At 35.7% G+C, this 18927-nt stretch overlaps 1 protein-coding gene across 1 annotated transcript in view; it reads right to left on the reverse strand.

The window, feature by feature from the left end:
- Positions 1–1968: 1968 nt before the first annotated feature.
- The window catches only part of LOC136877681 (hydrocephalus-inducing protein homolog), a 161145-nt gene continuing 144186 nt past the window's right edge, over positions 1969–18927 (reverse strand). Inside the window, exons 10-11 of the mRNA XM_067151893.2 lie at positions 13257–13443; positions 1969–2211 (exon numbers count right to left, since the gene is read on the reverse strand). Coding sequence (XP_067007994.2) covers positions 1969–2211; positions 13257–13443 — 430 coding nt within the window. The remainder of the gene's footprint in view (positions 2212–13256; positions 13444–18927) is intronic.

The raw sequence follows: 18927 nt of genomic DNA on the forward strand, positions 1-18927 counted from the left end.
ATTCCAGAACATTACTTAATCCTAATCATGAACTTTCCATCTTCCAAAATTAGTAAAGACATGCTTCTAGAATCGACACGGGCTGACATACCCTGTTGCAAAAGTCCGCATCACAAAAATTTCCAGAACATTACAAAATATCACTCAACAATAACCCTTTACAATTTAGTAGTTACATTTCCAGATTTAAATAGATAAAAGGAATACAAATAAAATATTCTACAATAATATTTATTTCAGATAGTACACATTTCTTTGAAAAGGACATATTCCACAGGTCTCACTAATAAAAGATTTTATTGATAGGTCCAACTGTTCAATACTTATTGTGCTAATTATGTTGAAAGTTCGTTAAAACCTTAGGACATATTTTGGCATTTAATTTAGGCCATCTTCAGCAATAATCAAAATTGATCTAACACTTTAAAAGTGAAATGTCATTTACAGGTGGAACCATTGTGTTTTTTACTTCTTTTAACAATTTACAATAAATTTAGTATCCATATTTTTATGCAGGTTTGATTTGCTGGTTGGGTAACTTTCTAATAAATTCTTCATTACAAACTGAATGACACAATGTAATGATGTCACGCTACTAAAATTTCTGGCATGCTGTTATGGTGAATGCCGGTCATATATGACTGGAAGTATTGGACTTTTTGGAAACTTGACAACTTTTCTATGGAAATGTGTTACAGATTATGTTGTCAATTCAGAACATGATGTCATATTGTTAAACTCTGTAAGTTTCTAAAAATCATCTTAATATTTAGCAAATCTAAGATAAGAAGAGAAATGAAAGATAAATATTAAGCTGCAATACCTTACAGTTGTTTGTATGTGTTAGTGCAGTGTGGTGTGCATGTCGATTCACACAGGATAGTTAGAAAATGAATCGGCATTTTCTGGCGGAGCAAGCATTTATTGTCCGCAATTATTGGAAAATAGGATTAATAAAGTCATGTGAACAACAATTTCTGGGAAAGTTTGGTTACTGACACTCCCCGAGCAATTTCATCATTTGGTCCTTCTCAAAAAAACTGGAAACCAAGGGGACTTCACTGAACAACCTTGCAGGAAGTCATATGGGAAGTCATCTGCTGAGTTCAATACTGTCTGGACTCAGATGGTGGCCATTTCCAACACATGTTATGAAGTCACCATATTCCTTACAAAATGAGGTGAGTTCTGTTCAAATTTTGCTGCAATATCTTCATTGGTATTGGAATAATTGAGGGAATATCAAGTTTGATAGTGAGTGGGACACACTGTACAGTGTACACACATATATATACATTGTCAGAATTTCATCTTCTAAAGATGATAATGTATTCTCAGCTGAAGAACATAAGAAAAATCATTACAAAGATGTTCTAAATTCCAGCACTAAAAAATGCCAAATAAATTCCACTAATTGCAAATACACAGCATCTTAACCAATTGGCATGGCATTGACTTGTCCATGAAGGCTCTTAACTTTTTGAACAGCAAAGACACAGACTCGAAATAGACAAATGTAAAGCTAGGAAAGAACAGGTGCTCTTCAGAATGGCTCTTGACCTTGGCACTGTGTGCCACCAATGTTGAAGAGTTTGTGGTTCTGTCATTAAACTCTACAGCCACCTCAGAACGTACAGACATGACTAATGGTACCCGACAAAGGCAATCATCCTTGTCAGTAAGTAATAGCCTATCATCATACCATTTGCATATATACATACTACTTAATATCAACTCTTGCATATCAACTTGGTATAGAAAGGAAATGGTATAACATAGCTTTCCTCAATGTATAGCCTAGTAAACATCCAGGGTAGCCTTAGGATTTAAATGTATAACACATATAAATATCAATATCTTCCATTTTTAAAATCTCAGTATGTCTCAATAAAATCTTTCCTTATGTAGAAATAACAGTCTCTTAAGTACCAAAAAAAGTTGAAAGTAATATAAACAAGCAAAACACACTTACGTAAACAAAGCTCCTAATTTGTACTCGGGAGAGATTGGTGGCTCAACAACAAGACTAGTTCCAATTCCTACAGCAGACATATTCACAATCAAGGTCCTGCTATTGTGAACTTGAATCTGAACAAAATCCGTAAAAGTGCCAGTATCATACAGTTCCACGGTGATCTGCAATGTTATTGATTCCTCAGCATACAAAACACCCTTCTGAGGTGATGTTTTCCAAGGTGACTTAGTTTTACCCTAAAATGAGAATATAAAGTAAATAATACTTGTATGTAACCATAATATTAAGTCCAAATATCAAACTCTGAACTTCACAGTTCACAAAAGTGTGAACTATATACAACTTTAAATAGAATTTCATATCAGATATTCTCTCAATGGTTATTCTTATTCTGTTAGCAGGAATCTGAGCTACAGGTCTGGCACTATGACAAGTACAACTGTAGAATGCATACTAATCACCAGGGCCCAGATTTCAATGACATGTCTCTTTTAACTGGTGCATCATAGAAGTTGCTAAGTTATATACAAACCCTGTTCATGGCCCCCAGATTACAGAAATGCGTATTTATTAAGTAATTTTTTCATCATTTTTTGAAGTATTTGATTTTTAGGTAATTTTTTTGCTTTTTTAAATTTTTAATTATTTCATTTTTCTTATTGGTTATTTTTAAATAAGAATCCACCTTTTACATCATCAACCAACCAGTTCCTATATCTTGATGTACTTGAAGGTTTACGTGAAGGTTCATCTTTGAAAGTTTCTGCACTCAGTTGTGAGCTGAGTACGTAGCTTTGTACATCCCTCACCTTTATGTCTTAACAGGTGGTGAGAGCTAAGCTATTCTTGGGTGACCTTCAGACGAGGGCTAATCCTTTATCAGTTCACCAAGGAAGTGTGTTCACAGTGTGACGTCAGCAGTGAGGTATTTCTGCCAGTGTACTCTATTTCTTTGTTCCCTCAGGTCAGTTTTAGTTGTACAGTTTGTAGATGTCAGTTGTGTGTAACCATTTTGAGTGCATGTTAAAATGCCAAAGGTAAAACCATCCAAGGCAGGTCATTTGAGATAAATTGTCTCTGAATTCGGGGAAGATACCTTTTCTACAGATGGTGAAATACTATTCTGTAAAGTGTGTGGAGTGAAAGTGACAGCAGCAAAAATATTCACTGTTCAACAGTACTTCAGTCTTGTCAAACATGTGCGCGGTATTCAGAATATCAGCAGAAAGAAAAGTACTCAACAGTTACTCATGCAAAACTCATCATCAAGCAGAGGTACAACCTCAGCCTTTTTTAATGAATTGTGTGAAGTTTTTGTCACAGCAAATATTCCTCTTCATAAACTAACTATTCCTAAATTAATGCAGTTCCTAGCATGGTATATAGGTCATTCCATTCTGGATACATCTACGATAAGGAAAAATTACATACCCCTCTGCTATGAAAAAACACTTCAAAGAATACAGGAAAGAACAAGCAGAAAGAAGATTTTTGTCTCAGTAGATGAAACTACTGATGTTGAAGGTCGTTACGTAGCTAACGTAATTGTAGGAACCCTGGAAATAGATAGTCCTGGAGAAATGTTTTTGCTAACTTCTGATGTCCTGGAATCTGTCAATCATTCTACAATATGTCGAATGTTTGACAGGGCCATGGTTCTGATGTGGCCTGACGGTGTTAGGTACGATGACGTTTTACTTTTCGTGACCGATGCCGCGCCTTACATAGTTAAAGCTGGTAAAGCTATCAAAGCTTTTTATTCAAGAATGGTGCATGTAACTTGTCTACCTCATGCTTTCCACAGTGGCAGAAGACGTGAGGGAGAATTTTCCTGAGATTAATAGACTTGTGTCGTAGGTAAAGAAGGTATTTATCAAGGCCCCATCGCACAGGAAACTCTTTAAGTCACTAGCTCCCGATATATCACTACCTCCGCAGTCTGTAGTCATACGTTGGGGTATGTGGATCAATGCGTGCGAGTACTACAGGGACAACTTTTTATCAGTGAAGTGAGTGGTAAACTCTCTAGAAGCCCAACATGCCAAGGCTATCAAAATCACCCAAGAGATGTTTTCAGCTGACGATGTGCAGGGTAAGTTGGTATACATTAAGGCAAATTTTAGTTCCCTGCTGTCAGCTATTACACGACTTCAGGAGAGAGGTGTGACAATCGAACAAGTGACAGCTTTGGTGAGAGCAATGCAGGTAGCTTTGGAAAATGTGTGTGGTGAAGTTGGCGAGTCAGTATTTCAGAAACTAAAATCTGTTCTTGATAAAAACACAGGATACAAGATTTTGTGCTCAGTCATCCGGGTACTCACTGGGGAAGATTTCAGTGTAGTTGATATTGAAGAAAGTTGTCACCAAGTGATTTAGCGCACTTCAAGTATGCACCACTTGCATCTGTGGACGTCGAAATGACCTTTTCGATGTACAAGAACTTTTGGCTGACAATCGACGTTCTTTTACCTTCGAGAATCTACGGATGGTCACAGTTATCTACTGCAACATGGTCTGAGGTGAATATTAAAATCTACATCATATGTCATTATATATAACTTAACAGTTAACTCTGCAACCGAAGGCGATTACGATTATCTTTATAGGAACGCTGTTTTCCTTTTCAGATCATTTCTCTTTACAGAGCACCTGGTGTCAAAAGATCTTCATACCAGTACATTTTGTTTCCAAGGAAAACCAAGATTCCAAAACAAAGAACTGACATATTGCTATGTAAAAATTAGAGAAGATATCAATTTTCAATATTGTTCATATCTAGAAATGTATATAATTTAGTTCAAACAATAAATACTTGGGATTTTTAGGTCATTTTTTGTTTGTTTTTAGGGCATTATTTGATCATTTTAAGGTCATTTTAAAGGTCATATTTTAGCATTTTTAGGTCAACAAAATCCAGGTCCTGCTAATCACCCACTGTTGACAACCCTTGACTGAATTCAGATCTTGGTGTGGAGTTTAAGCCAGATGTTCCTCCTGGTGCCACACACTGGTTTGGGTGAAAAATCCTACATGAAGTTGACATGACTAGAACTTGGACCATTTAGTTATTAGTTGAGTGGCTACACCACTTACTTTCCTATGGATTATTTTCAATAAAGTTCAATACACCATGACCTTCCCCTTTAATAAGTGATCTTATCACAGTTCGAAATGATTCTGTCTGTCCATTGCAGTCCCATTGTCTAATCCTCGCATGTGTCATTTCATACCCACAGAGTATGCCTCTGTGAACACAGAGTGGGTCAAGCTGAGAATCATCTTAAAAAGTTTCAAACCAGGGATACTTTTTGCTACGGTTTTTTTCCTCTTACTCTATATTGAATTAGACATGGAGAGGATTGTTAGGATAAGGATAGATACTTGGAAATGAATACTGTTAAGGTAACAAGTAAAATAGAATGATATCAGCTAAGTGAGTCATTCTTCTTCCTTATTTAATGCTTTCACCTAGCAAGTTACTGTTCCCTATCTGTTTCCTTAATTTGTATTATGGATTTCAGCTAGTTACATATGTGTACATACCAGAAACCAAATTTCACAGAGATGAATTTTCTATAATTTTTTTAACTGCTATGGAATTATTATTTATCCAGTTTGGACTGTTTTGTTGTTTCATGTATCTTATGTACAGGTCACTGATGTTTCAAATACAATGCAATTTTCTTCATCAATACTGATGTACCTATACTTAATCTGAGGTAATAAGTCTCCCACAGCACCTACAACAATTATGAAGGTGGTCACATTGCCTCAGTTAATATCCTATCTCCACCCCTGAGGTTTTTGTAAGCTCTGACGACATCTTTAGTACATATGGCGTGAATCTCTTGCCAGGAGGTTGTGACATACTGGGTCACTTTAATTTTAATATAAATACTCGCTCATTTCCCTCTCCATAAAAAAATATATCTTGGACGCCAGCCTTCAAACTTATGGCTTGAAGACAATAGTTGATAATTAATAGTAATAAGTAATGAGTGGGCTGAGACAGGGAAGTCTTCTATCACCAATCCTGTTTACAATAGTAATGGATGACATCATGAGAACAGCAAAAGCAGCATATGGAGGAAGAGAAATGAGCATGTTGTTATTTGCAGACGATATTGTGATTTGGGGAGAAGGCGACAGGAAGTTTCAAGAACAGTTGAATGTGGTGAATGGGAACATCGAAGAATGTGGATTGAAAATAAGTATAGAAAAGGGTAAAACTGTTGTTATGACTAGAGGGGAGAAAGAAGTGAAAGGTCAGATTAGACTTGCAGACAAGTCCCTGGAAATAGTGGAAACGTTCAAATACATGGTGAATTAATGGAGAATGCTCGACTGGATGCTGAGATTAGTAGGAGGATTCAAGCTGGAAGTTGTTTCTATCATAGTGTAAGAAACATGCTATGGGACAAAGATGTGTCAATGGAAGTAAAGGAAACTATGTACAAGATGTATTAGTGCCCATAACAACTTGCGGAGCAGAAACTTGGACAATGACAAAGAAGGATGCGAGTCGAATACAGGCAGCCGAAATGAAGTTCTTGAAGAGTAAGATACAGAAGAGTAGAAGAGACAAAATAAGGAATGAGAAAATCCTGGAAGAAATTGGAGTGGAAAAAATGAATTATAGAATAGAGAAGAGCCGACTAAGATGGTTTGGGCACATAAAGCAAATGAGTGATGAAAAAATGCCATAAAAGGTGATGGAAATGCAAATGCAAGGAAGGAGAAGCTGTGGATGACCACGATTGAGATGGAAGGATACAATCCAATGCAGTATTTTATTTACATATTTTACGCCCACATTGAAGCACTGAAATCAATACATTTGAGTTAATTTCTTCTTTTCCTTCTCCCAGAACTTTCTCATCCTCTCCGACCTGGAAGCCCTTTGTGTGTCCAATATAGTATATTGTATCCATTCAACTGTTTTTAGTTTGAGACTTATGCTTTTGTTCTTCAAAATCCTCTTCTCTTTTCTGTCTTTGATTTGTTGCCGAGTTATACCCAATTCTTCCAAATCATCCTGAAATTCTTTGAACCAATTATTATTGATTTTATTTTTCAAAAAATAATCAAATAGTTGTTTCAATATCCTGGTGTCTGGTAATCTTGATATGTGACAGAAAAAGGAAATTCTTCTTTTACGCATTGTAGATATTATTGATTCGCATTCACGATAGACAATGTCGTTAGGCAACAATCTCCACTGTCCATCAACTTGGTGTTTTTTTATTAATAATTCTTCTGTAATTTGTCTGTTGTAGATTTTACATTGAATTTGAATAAAGTTTCACTAGCGTACGTTGCCTCTGGTTTAACTATGGAATTATAGTGTTTCAGCTTAGTATTATAGAAAGAAACCTGGACTGGGAGACAGTGTTGGAGGAGGAGTGGTGGAAAGACCGAAGAAAGTGGAGAGGAACCATATTTGACCCTACCCGGCTACAGCTGGATAAAGAGAAATGATGATGAATGAGACTCTAGATACTCCCAGACAGGACACTAACCATTAAGTAAACACTAACTGGGAAACTAAGGATCATTAATAAGAATTTATGAAAGTACCAATTAAAATAACGATTTATTAGGATGATAAACATGATGGTGTATTTATGAAATTACAAGTTACTATTCTCATTTTGGTTCCGTATTGAAGATGACGTATATCACAAATATTATTATAATATTTATAGATCCACCTGTTCAATACAATACAATACAATCCACCATTTCATGTGGTTAAAATTTATTCATAATACATAAAAGTCATAGGTACATGTTTCACCCTTTTTTTACAGGCATCATCAGCCTATATCAATCTTAAAAATTAATGGATATGGGATCTTTCTAATCTTATAAACTATAGAGTAAAATGAACAATGATCTCATAAAATGTTATACTATAACATCTAAACTAGGGATATTGCACAGAAAGTATGTTAAAAATACTATGAATTCAGTTTTTGAAGATTATAACATAGTTAATCATGAATATTTGAGCGTTTAAAACCAAAATGGATCCTCTTCTTATACATCTTAGGAGTGTGACGGCCTTGAGTGTAAAAGCACAATCATCCAAGGGGGATGTTTGCTCAATTCCCATAGCATGAGTTCAAGATAGTAAAATCAATGTCAGTTATTTAAAATAGAAGTGTGAACATACCAAATGTATTAAAATATGTACGGTTGATTTATCAGAAAGTCATAGAAAAGAAAATGGGACTTCTTGTGGAGACGTTGCTAATGATTAAATGTTGTGTCAAAGCTAGTTGACAGTCAGGCTGTTAATTCATAGTATTTTTAACATATTTTCTGTGCAATATCCCTATTTTAGATTATAGTATAACATTTTATGAGATCATTGTTCAACATTTTACTCTATAGTTTATAAGATTAGAAAGATCCCATATCCATTAATTTTTAAGATTGATATAGGCTGATGATGCCCATAAAAAAAGGGATGAAACATGTACCTATGACTTATGTATTGTGTATAAATTTTAACCACATGAAATAGTGAATTGTATTGTATTGAACAGGTGGATCTATAAATATTATAATAATATTTGTATTTATGAAAACTGAACTTATGGAAACAAAAGAAAAAATGAATGATATAAAATTTAATAAAATTAACTGTTACGTGCAGACTTGCAATAACTTATGGCTTAACTCACCATTTGTAGATTCTGGTATCTGGGCACATTTGATGTAGGCGCTACTGTTTCCTGGTCCTCTCGTGGAGGTGCATTCACCAGTTCCAGTCTACAGAACTCAGGTGATTTGAGTGCACTTAGCATTTTTACTCTGGTAAAGCAAGTGAATAATTTAAAAGTATTGCACTAGACAATCATTGACTTATTGAAGAGGAACTTTTCCATTAATAAATTTTTTTGAGTACTACATTAATTAATGAAGGTTTAATTTTCATGTGAATTTCAATTCAACAATTTAAACAAACTGTAGGAATCAATTTAGACAGACTGTAGGTGTCTATTTATGAACACAGGTATTTATGAAATTACATTCAATCTAATAATGAATTTAGAAGGACTGTACAATTTTATGAAACCAGTGTTTATTTTTTTCTGAAACTATATTCAATTTATGAAATTCTGAATTCAGAAAGACTATAGGATTTCATATGAGTGATTTATGAAAACCAGTGTTTATTTTTGAACTTCTGAAACCATATTCAGTTTATGATATTCAAGTTAATAATGAATTAAGAGAGACTGTAGGTTTCTTATGAGTGATTTATGAAGCAAGTGTTTGTTTTTGAGCCGCATTTAACCTATGAATTTCAGTTCAATCTAGACAAACTGTAGGATTTATATGAGTGTGATTATCAAGAACAAGTGTTAATTTTGAACTTTCTAAAGACTCAGGAAAACACATTCGACGTATGAATTTTATGAAAGGATAAATTTATGTTTATATTTCCATCAGAGAGTTCCTGCATTTCAGTTTTGAGTTGATCATGTCAATGAAAGAATACATTTTCAAGATAATTTCCAAGAGTTTAAATGCGAGATAAGAAAAGAGTTTTTTTCCATTTAGATCTTGAATAAATTCAACAGGAAAAATAACATCTATTACTTCGCCCTGTTAAATCCCTTCTCTGTACCAGCTCCTAAATACCGCACACTACCTGAGACCTTTCCCATGTTCAAGAGCCCAACAACTTTTCCTGATACAGTATGTCTATACAGTTTTACTGTACTGGCAATGATAACAGAAATATTCATGAATCTCGACTTCTGTTGCATAATCCACATCAATGCTGAACCACAAGAAAATAGCAATAGGGAATAAGGCACTACAGCGTAGGCTAAAAATAATTATATTCACACTGGGTAAAATGGTAGTTTAGGCTAAGACATAAATTTAATTCTCAAATTTCTATCATATTAGTGGTCCAATTGATAAATACTACAAAACAAAAGTTATAGAAAATACAATTTCCAGTTGTTTATATCTTATACAGTTTCACCATACCAACTAAGATAACAGAGATATTCACAAATATAGACTATTTTTGCTTAGTCGATATCAATGCCAAGCATCACTAACACACAAATATTGTTCAATCGTATTAACTGGCGATGGTGGTGGTTTTTGTTGTGATTGTCTTAAAACAAAAACCACATGGTCATCAAGTCATATCAACAAGGAAAAGACTCCAACTGTTGGTGGAGTCAAGGAACCTTAATAAGAAATTTTAATATTGTCAACATTAGTTTGTGCAAGTATCAAAATGTCTATGAAATCGTGAATGAACAATCACTTGAAGAATAAGCAAAGAGGAAGACGTGAAAGGAAGTAGATGGATATCACAGAGTCAGAAAAAAAAATTAAATGTGAAACCCTACAATATCGAAACCCCATACAATTGATCAGCAATAACATTACATTGACTATTGTCTGTTGTGATGTGCTTTGTCTCTTCTGCTGCAACAGGTGGCATTACAAGTGACTAAATTCATTTATCAGGTACTTTATTAACTATATTGATCAAAAGAAAAAGAATGTATGTGTCCAGCTTTCAATATTTAATAATCTCTTAGATTATTTTACATAATTATGGTACATGTTCCATCACCTTAAGCCATCATCAGCCATAAAATTTTACAATTGGAACAGATATAAAACAGAATGACGAATTTGTAGTTCACCAATGTTATACATATTAAAATGATTTTGTTCTATTTAAAATTAGCATTTTGAACAATTAAAACACATAAATGAGTGGACACTGAACAATTAAAAGAATATTGCACAAACTAACGTTGAATATTAAAATTTCTTTTTAAAGTTCCTTGACTCCACCAACAGTTGGAATCTTCATGGAGAAATTAATTTACAGTGTTGTGCTATGTAAATAGGATTATATGTGCTCTCCTTCCATATCATAAGTTATGAATGTCATTATGATCCATATTGACAATTGATCACTATCAGAGCGTAGAGAAGGGTCCACCTATTGAATACCATTAGCTTAATATAGTGTCCTATATAACTGGTACTAGTTGCGACCAAATTAATGTTATACTAAAGCCATACTCCTGCTCCCTCTAAACAGTCAATCTGGTGTTGGTGTCCATGTCAAGTGCACACAATTTACGAGGAACACAGGCACATTAACTTCAAACCAAATTAAACAATAGATCACTACATCTGATAAAAAGGAATACTTATTCAAGTTATGAATGTTCCCCTTCAAGCTACATACAAACAATTATGTATATTACTATTCAACAAGACATAATTTATAAATCAAGTGGATCGACTTTACAGATGGGGAATGCCAACTCCCAGACCAGCTCAGGAAGGTTTGATTGCTGTAGGAGCGATGACATAGTTTGGCACAAGCCGCAGCGGGTTTGGTGTGTAATTTGGTTTCAGTTTTGGATAAGTTGTTGGATTTTAAACTGAGACATACCAGATTGTTTTCTTTATTACTGGGTGTATGTGAGCATTAATGAGGTTGAAACTAATACCAATTATATAAGCCAATTATATTAAGCTAATGGTACTGAATAGGTGGACGCTTCTCTACCCTTTGATAGTAAGTGCTCTCCTTTTGCAATGGATGATATAACATAAATATGGAACTTGAATGACAAATGTTGATGTTTGTGCAGTGTTTATAGTTTTATACTCTATTCAAGAAAATCTGAAGAATAAGAAAGAAAAGAAAATGAAAAGCATGAAAAGAAAGATTCTCTCCATACCTATTAAAATGCAAATATAAAATAAGAGACACAGTATGGCTTATTTCTACTCACTTCATGGATTGGTAAAGTGAAACTTGTAATAGAATGTGATTTTGTGCTTAACACAGCACTGACTAAGGAAGATACTTTCATGACTGAGCAATGTTTGTGTGGAAGGAAAAGCAGAGAGGAGCAGGGGGTAAGAAGTGGGAGAGAGGTGAATAGGATGAGCAAATGAGGGAGGATAATGAGCAGGAGGTAAGGAATGCAAGGAAGTGGAAAAGGGAAATTTTATATGTAATGCATATTTGAAGTTATAATTAAAGATCTCCTCTAAAAGGATATACTTTTCCTTATATATCACTGAGATTGAAATTAGCATTATTTTTCTGATCAAAATCAATGTAAATGTTTTCATACATATTTAGTAAGTTACTTTTGTTGGCGAAATGTAAGATGTGCTTCTTTTTAGGCTAACAATATTAGGAAGTTTCTCCTCGCAGACCATTTATTCAAATACTGACCACAATTTGTAATCCAGAGATATCGCTCTGGACTGTCGGATGGCCAATCATAAATGGAAATGAAGTTAGGAACATTTACTTGCAACCATTGTCGACCAATCTTGGTCTTGTGTGCTGGAACAGAATCCTGTTGGAAATACCAATTCTGCCCCTGCCATTTCTTGATGGATACAGTACTTTTGTATCCATCTCTTGGCATAGGCCAGAGTCAAGTGTAGCTTTCACCGAAGTCCCAGTCTCATCCATGGCTGTGACAATATGGAAGCTGCTGGGGTATGGGTGGTACTGAGTAATGGCATTCAGAGCACGACTAGTGCATCTGAGTGTTAAGAAAGGTGTTGCTCATAGGGTCAGTCGTGCTGCAATAGCACTTTCTGACCCAGTGAGGAAAACAATGGGAAACTACCTCACTCCTCTTCTTGCCTAGTACGCCTCATTTTGGTGTTGCCATTGGTTTTTGCGGTTTCCTTATAACCGCATAACCTTTGGTGGTGCTATTTGAGGATCCAACCAGCCTCTGGGCTGATGACCTAACAGACACAGACAGACACGCAAAGCTACACTTAAGTGTTTTACAACAAAACATAGCACTTTAGTGGATGTTTTGATAACTTTCTCACAAAAATATATGTCGAAAATGCCATTGTAAGAAAATCCCAAATAACCTGTATACAGAACAAAACATGAAAACAAAAGATTCCACCATTTACAGAACAGTCACGAAAAATTTCCATCTGATTGCCAAGTAAAAGTCACATTTCAAGGATGTACTCAGGGCTCACATGAGCTTATGGAGGAAAATACAACGTAAGGTGCAGGAGAAACCAGTTTCATACTTGATTTTAACTCCCTGCATCTGATGAGACAGATTATCTTGGTTCAAATAGTGCTACAGCAGTCACCTATTTGCAGAATACTGTAATGCATTTGAAACATCGGCAACCAATGTACTGTACCTATAACAACAACTTGGTCCAACCTGGACAAAGAATATAATGGAAAAAAAAATTTGGAATTTAAAATACTTACAATAGAAGCCATAAAATCTGCTGGAACAGGTGAGTCATTTGTAAGGGTAAGTTCCATTGAAACTTCTTCAAGCAATCTGACCTCTCCAAAGTTAAGTTGATGAGGATCAACAGATACTACAGGTCCTTGGCCATTGCACACAAGATTGCAAATCACCTTTGGTTTATCTTCTCCAAATACAATCATACTGCAAGGAAAAATGGATTTATAAATAAGGTTAATAAAGGGATATCAAAACAATGGACCAGGAGAAAAAATGAAGAGACAACTGTCATCATTAGGGTACCCTCCATTTATCAACTTAGGGATGGTGAAGGTGAATATCATTTATCACTTAGAAGGGAAAAGAGATTTCAAATTAAAATTTAAGTACTAAATTACAAAGAAGCAAAAAAGAAAATAATCTAATTAAATGAAAATCAAAATATGTTCCATAACTGAATTTTAACCCATTGGAAACAAAATAAATTATTCATATGTAAACCCAGGTATACCATATTTTCTCAGATAATTGATGCCCATGCATAATTTACGCACTCCATTTTTTTTAAAAAAATTCAAAGTGGGAATAAAAGAAATGTTTGGGTATTCGACACACCCATTTTTTCAACAATTTATCACCGAGTTCCAGATGAGTTTTGAAGTAAAAACATCAAGCAGAATCCTTTCTATTGCAAAACCTGGCATTCCAAATACCGTGCAACTTCCTGTTATCACCTTTTAGGAAGTACAACTGCACTACTTTAGTTCAGTAAGTGATTCAGCGCAGACCTGACTAGTGACACTCTATTCCAGTCTGGTAACAATATATTTTATGAGAATTTTGGGTACATATGTATTTTGTGATCAGTTACACCGAAACACACATGAATAGGGCAGCAGGCGGCAAGTATTCAGTTCCAAGTGCAACGTGCACTGCTGGTGGAAACAGAAAAGTGCACTTCAAGTGACCAACAAGTCTTGCAAATCATTTTGAGGCACAAAAAGTGGCAATTTTATGCAAGTAGAGGAGGTTCTGAAAAATATGTGATTTTGTAACACAGCAATGGATATACCATTTCCCATGAACTGCTGCATTTTAAAGGTCAAGAAATAGCTGCAGCACACTGGATCAGTCTGTTATATTTTATGCTTAGCTGAGGCTGGATGATTATTTTTTATGAAGAGAAATGAACTTTCTCTTTGATGAAGAACGTCATTATGCTAAGGAAAGCTGAATGATTTCAACTAAAATGTCACTGATTTTCATTGTTTCATAACTGGGAAGTAGATATGTGCTGACGTTTTCTCTTGTGAAGGTGGAACTCCCGATTCAGCGAGTATACTGGAAATCATACTAGTATAGAAAGCTCCAGTTTCCAACCTAATTCCACAATGGTGTACACTATCTAAAGGGTTCAGCACAGTTCTTCTTACTGAACCATATGCCAATTGATACAGGACAGAACCATAGCTATGTAAAATTACAGCAGTACCACACAATTAGCCCCCTATAAAGCCACTGAGAAATTAAAGCATATTAAGTCTCTTCATGCAGACAACACTGAACTGACAAATGTGGGGCTGTCAGTCTCTTATCAAAATGGAGTTCCAGAAACTTAGAGGTGTCTACCACTGATAGGACATTGTTTGGTAAGAGGAGTGTAGATCAGGATGCACAAGCAAATGTTGACCAAAGTGTACAACTTAGGTTTTTGTTGCTGAAAAATCGAAAACCGTGTTGCAGGGTCCACCTGTCAATTTGGTTCACTGCTTGATGCAGCTGTCTATCAACAACCACCGACTGCCCTTTCTGAGCTGAAATGTACATCTAAATCATCTACATATAGTGATAGAACAATTGTGGGCCCAGCAGTGGCAATTATGCCATTGATAGCAATTGCAAACAGTGTTTCAGTAAGTGCAGATCCCTGTGGTACTACATTTTCTTGAACTAAATATTGAGAATATGCCCTCTCAACACGGACTTGAAATAGTTGGAGGGACATGAAGTTCTCAATAAACGTGGGCAAATTTTCCCCGGAATCTTCATTCATGTAGGGTGGAGGTCATCTCATACCACCAGTCCCATACCACGAGGTCGAAGAATACGATGTATAAGTTCTACATCTGAAGAAAGGCCTCTTGAATGGCACTCACCAGTCTGAACAGGTAATTGGTGACAAACTGATGAGAGCAAAAACCACACTGGTAGTTATTTAAGAGACACCTCTCCTCCAAGGCTCGCATGAGATGCCAATTCACCATACTTTCAAAAAGCTTATAGGGAAATTGACCTATAACTATCCAGAAGCTTTGGATCTTTAACTGGCTTGAAAATTGGTATCACAATTGCTTCATGCCACTGAGATGGAAACTCTCTTTCATTCCATATTCTACTGAATAGGGTGAGTGTGCTCCATAAATTTCCATTCCGTGAAAGGCACATAATAAGAATACGAAACATTAGAGGTGCAAAGAGAGGTGATGGGCCTCCGCCTCACGCTTTATTGGAAGAAAAGCAGGGTGGAATTCTGTCTTTCTTGTGATGATGGAATATGTACTGGCATGCAAGATACACACTTTTCCCAAGCTGCTCTCTTACTCTTCACATTTAAAAATGGGCCTTAGTGCACAGATGCTTAAAGTTAATATGAAATGGTGCATGGCTTTTAGTGCCAAGTGTCCGAGGACATGTTCGGCTCACTAGGTGCAGGTCTTTTGATTTGACGCCCGTAAGCGACCTGTGTGTCGTGATGAGGATTAAATGATGATGAAGACAACACATATACCCAGTTCCCGTGCCAGAGAAATTAACCAATGATGGTTAAAATTCCCCACCCTGCCAGGAATCAAACCTGGGACCCCTATGACCAAAGGCCAGCATGCTAACCATTTAGCCAAGGAGCCGAACAAAGGTAATATGATGGCCATCGTAGGATTCCAATAATGCTTAAAAGCCCACAATTGAGCACGTCCAGCTGCTGCAATTTTGCCCTCTACAGGACCTGTTTCTGGTGAGGGATGCCAGATGGAGGAGGTATAATTTCCTCTGCACCAGCCAGAAATGCAGTAGCAATGGAACAAATGTTGGGCTTCAACTTAGAGGTACTTATAACCGAGCTCGATAGCTGCAGTCGCTTAAGTGCGACATGTATCCAGTATTCAGGAGATTGTGGGTTCGAACCCCACTGTCAGCAGCCCTGAAGATGGTTTTCCGTGGTTTCCCATTTTCACACCAGGCAAATGCTGGGGCTGTACCTTAATTAAGGCCACAGCCACTTCCTTCCTACTCCTAGCCCTTTCCTCTTCCATTACAGAATGGGATCACCTGCTATTTCACTGACACAGAATAATGTTTTTGGTTTTATGTCCCACCAACTACAATTTTATGGTTTTTGGAGACAACAAAGTGTCAATTTTGACCTGCATGAGTTCATTCACATGCTGGTAAATCTATTGACATGAGGCTCATGTATTTGAGCACTTTCAAAAACCATAGGACTGAGCCACAATCAAACCTGCCAAATTGGGCTCAGCACCAGAGTCCTGCAGAGAGGCCCAGCCCATGAGCTGCTTCGGCAGTAGACTGAAATGGGCTTTGAATGGCTCGAATATACGAAGCCCATGATGTCATCCCTCCAATACACACAACTCCTTCCCATGCGCCAATCACAGGCCCACGGCCCCGCCTTCTCAGGCCCACTCCCCTCCACCAAGACGTCACACGTACAATACGAGCGTTAGTGAGAGCCAGTGCCTTACAAACCTCTTACCATTAAGGTAACAGCCCAACAACACTTAAGGTAAGTTTTAACTTCACAGTCTCAATTCCTTAACGCATTCATTTCTCTTTTCCCGTCATTTCACTCAACTAATTAAGGACTTATTCCTTCCTTTCAGATTTTCACATACGTAAGACAGCTCAACATTAATTACATCGCACAATGTTTTCGACTGTCACCCATTCAACCAATAAAACTGAAATCCCATACTTCAATAACATAAACACATGGAAAAACATAAAAGTACTAGTCAATTGGGAAGATTTAACGACATTTCAACCGCCCTATTTCTAGCCATTATTTTAACTTTTTCAACACGGTTCATTTTGAATCTAATATCAACTGTTGTTTACATGCACTAGGCACTCCGTCTTCATAGAGAGTGTCCAACGGACGTGATTAGCCCATGGATACTTCGACGAACTATTTTGTTTGAGTCTAAAATAGAATTAGTCAACATAGACATCGAAGTTAAATTACGATGTAATGCAACATTTTTACATGAGCTGGCCATAAATCACATACAAAATTTCATATCTTGAAGCCATTTCTGATTAGACTGCACCAGGACCGTAACATTGAGGTCCAAAACAAATATTATTTTTATTTTTATGGAAATTAATACAAATTTGGAATGCTTTTCCATATTATTTTACAATGTAAAATACACGTACAGTAAATTGTAATTATATGCATTCTGCATTCATTCTCAATATTTGTATATAAATTTTAAACTGTCTTCGAACTTAGCATCAAATAAGACTTTAACTACCATTATTGTCAATACTGTACATATGACGGCCTTGTTTTGAGTGAAAACTCACCAACAGTTTCACTAGTGTAACATTTTTTTATCAATTTGATATTCTGTTAATGATAAGATCTTGTAAATGTTTTTTAATGTATTCACTCATGCAACATATTTTTATAATTTCCAACCAGATGTCTGGTAGAATTTTAAGGTATTTGATATGACTGATAATGCCCCACAGAAGGGGCAAAACATGTCTCAACTATTTTTAACGATGTTTAACTAATACGTTAACATCTTGTACTGTATTGAATAGGTTGAGTTAAAATAAATTTCTTATATTATTATAAATTAAACGCTATGTCATTTGTATGCGGTGATGTTTACCTCAAAATAAAATACAAGTGGATTTTCTGAAACCAAAAGAATAATTGGAATAATAACAATAAGTTAATTTATTAATTTGACCACCTAATCAATAAAATAAACCATGTCTTTTTTGATTTACATTGACATGTTAACTAAAATGGTACATGTTTCGCCTTGTATATACTGTAGGCATCATCAGCCATTGCCTTAACCTTGAAATAAAATCAGGCACCTGACTTACATATACATGAAATAAAAATGAACGATCAAAATCAAGCCTTAGAGAGACTTGGACTAAAATTAACATATGGTACAAGACTTGTAATGATGTTGGTTTTAAAGATATTACAATGAGTGAGGAAATATACGATTGGTGAAAGTATTTGTAATATTGACATTAGAAGGCTTCTGTTATAATTAAAATGATCAAAGCAACAGTCTGTTATGAATAAGTGATAAGATTGCTATAAAATTATGTTGGCCGACCAGCGGTTACAACGAAAATGACGAACAAAATCGTATTTAATCAAAAAATAATGTTGAATAAAATAATGTTGAAGGATGGTCAAGTGACCTGTAATTATTTGATTACATGAGATAAGAGTCGAAAGTCAATGGCATATGGTGAAGTTGTGGTTCACTTTGATCAAAAAATACGAAGTTGTAGTTGAAGGTTGAAGAACGACCTCTATGGACCATCTCAATTTGATGCAATGCTAAAGTGTTGTTAAGAATATGGGTTTATTGACATTCTAGTCGAAACGGCGGTGTGACAGTTGAATCATTG

The sequence above is a fragment of the Anabrus simplex genome, chromosome 7 (genome assembly GCF_040414725.1).
Source record: "Anabrus simplex isolate iqAnaSimp1 chromosome 7, ASM4041472v1, whole genome shotgun sequence".
NCBI classification, from domain to species: Eukaryota; Metazoa; Arthropoda; class Insecta; order Orthoptera; family Tettigoniidae; genus Anabrus; species Anabrus simplex.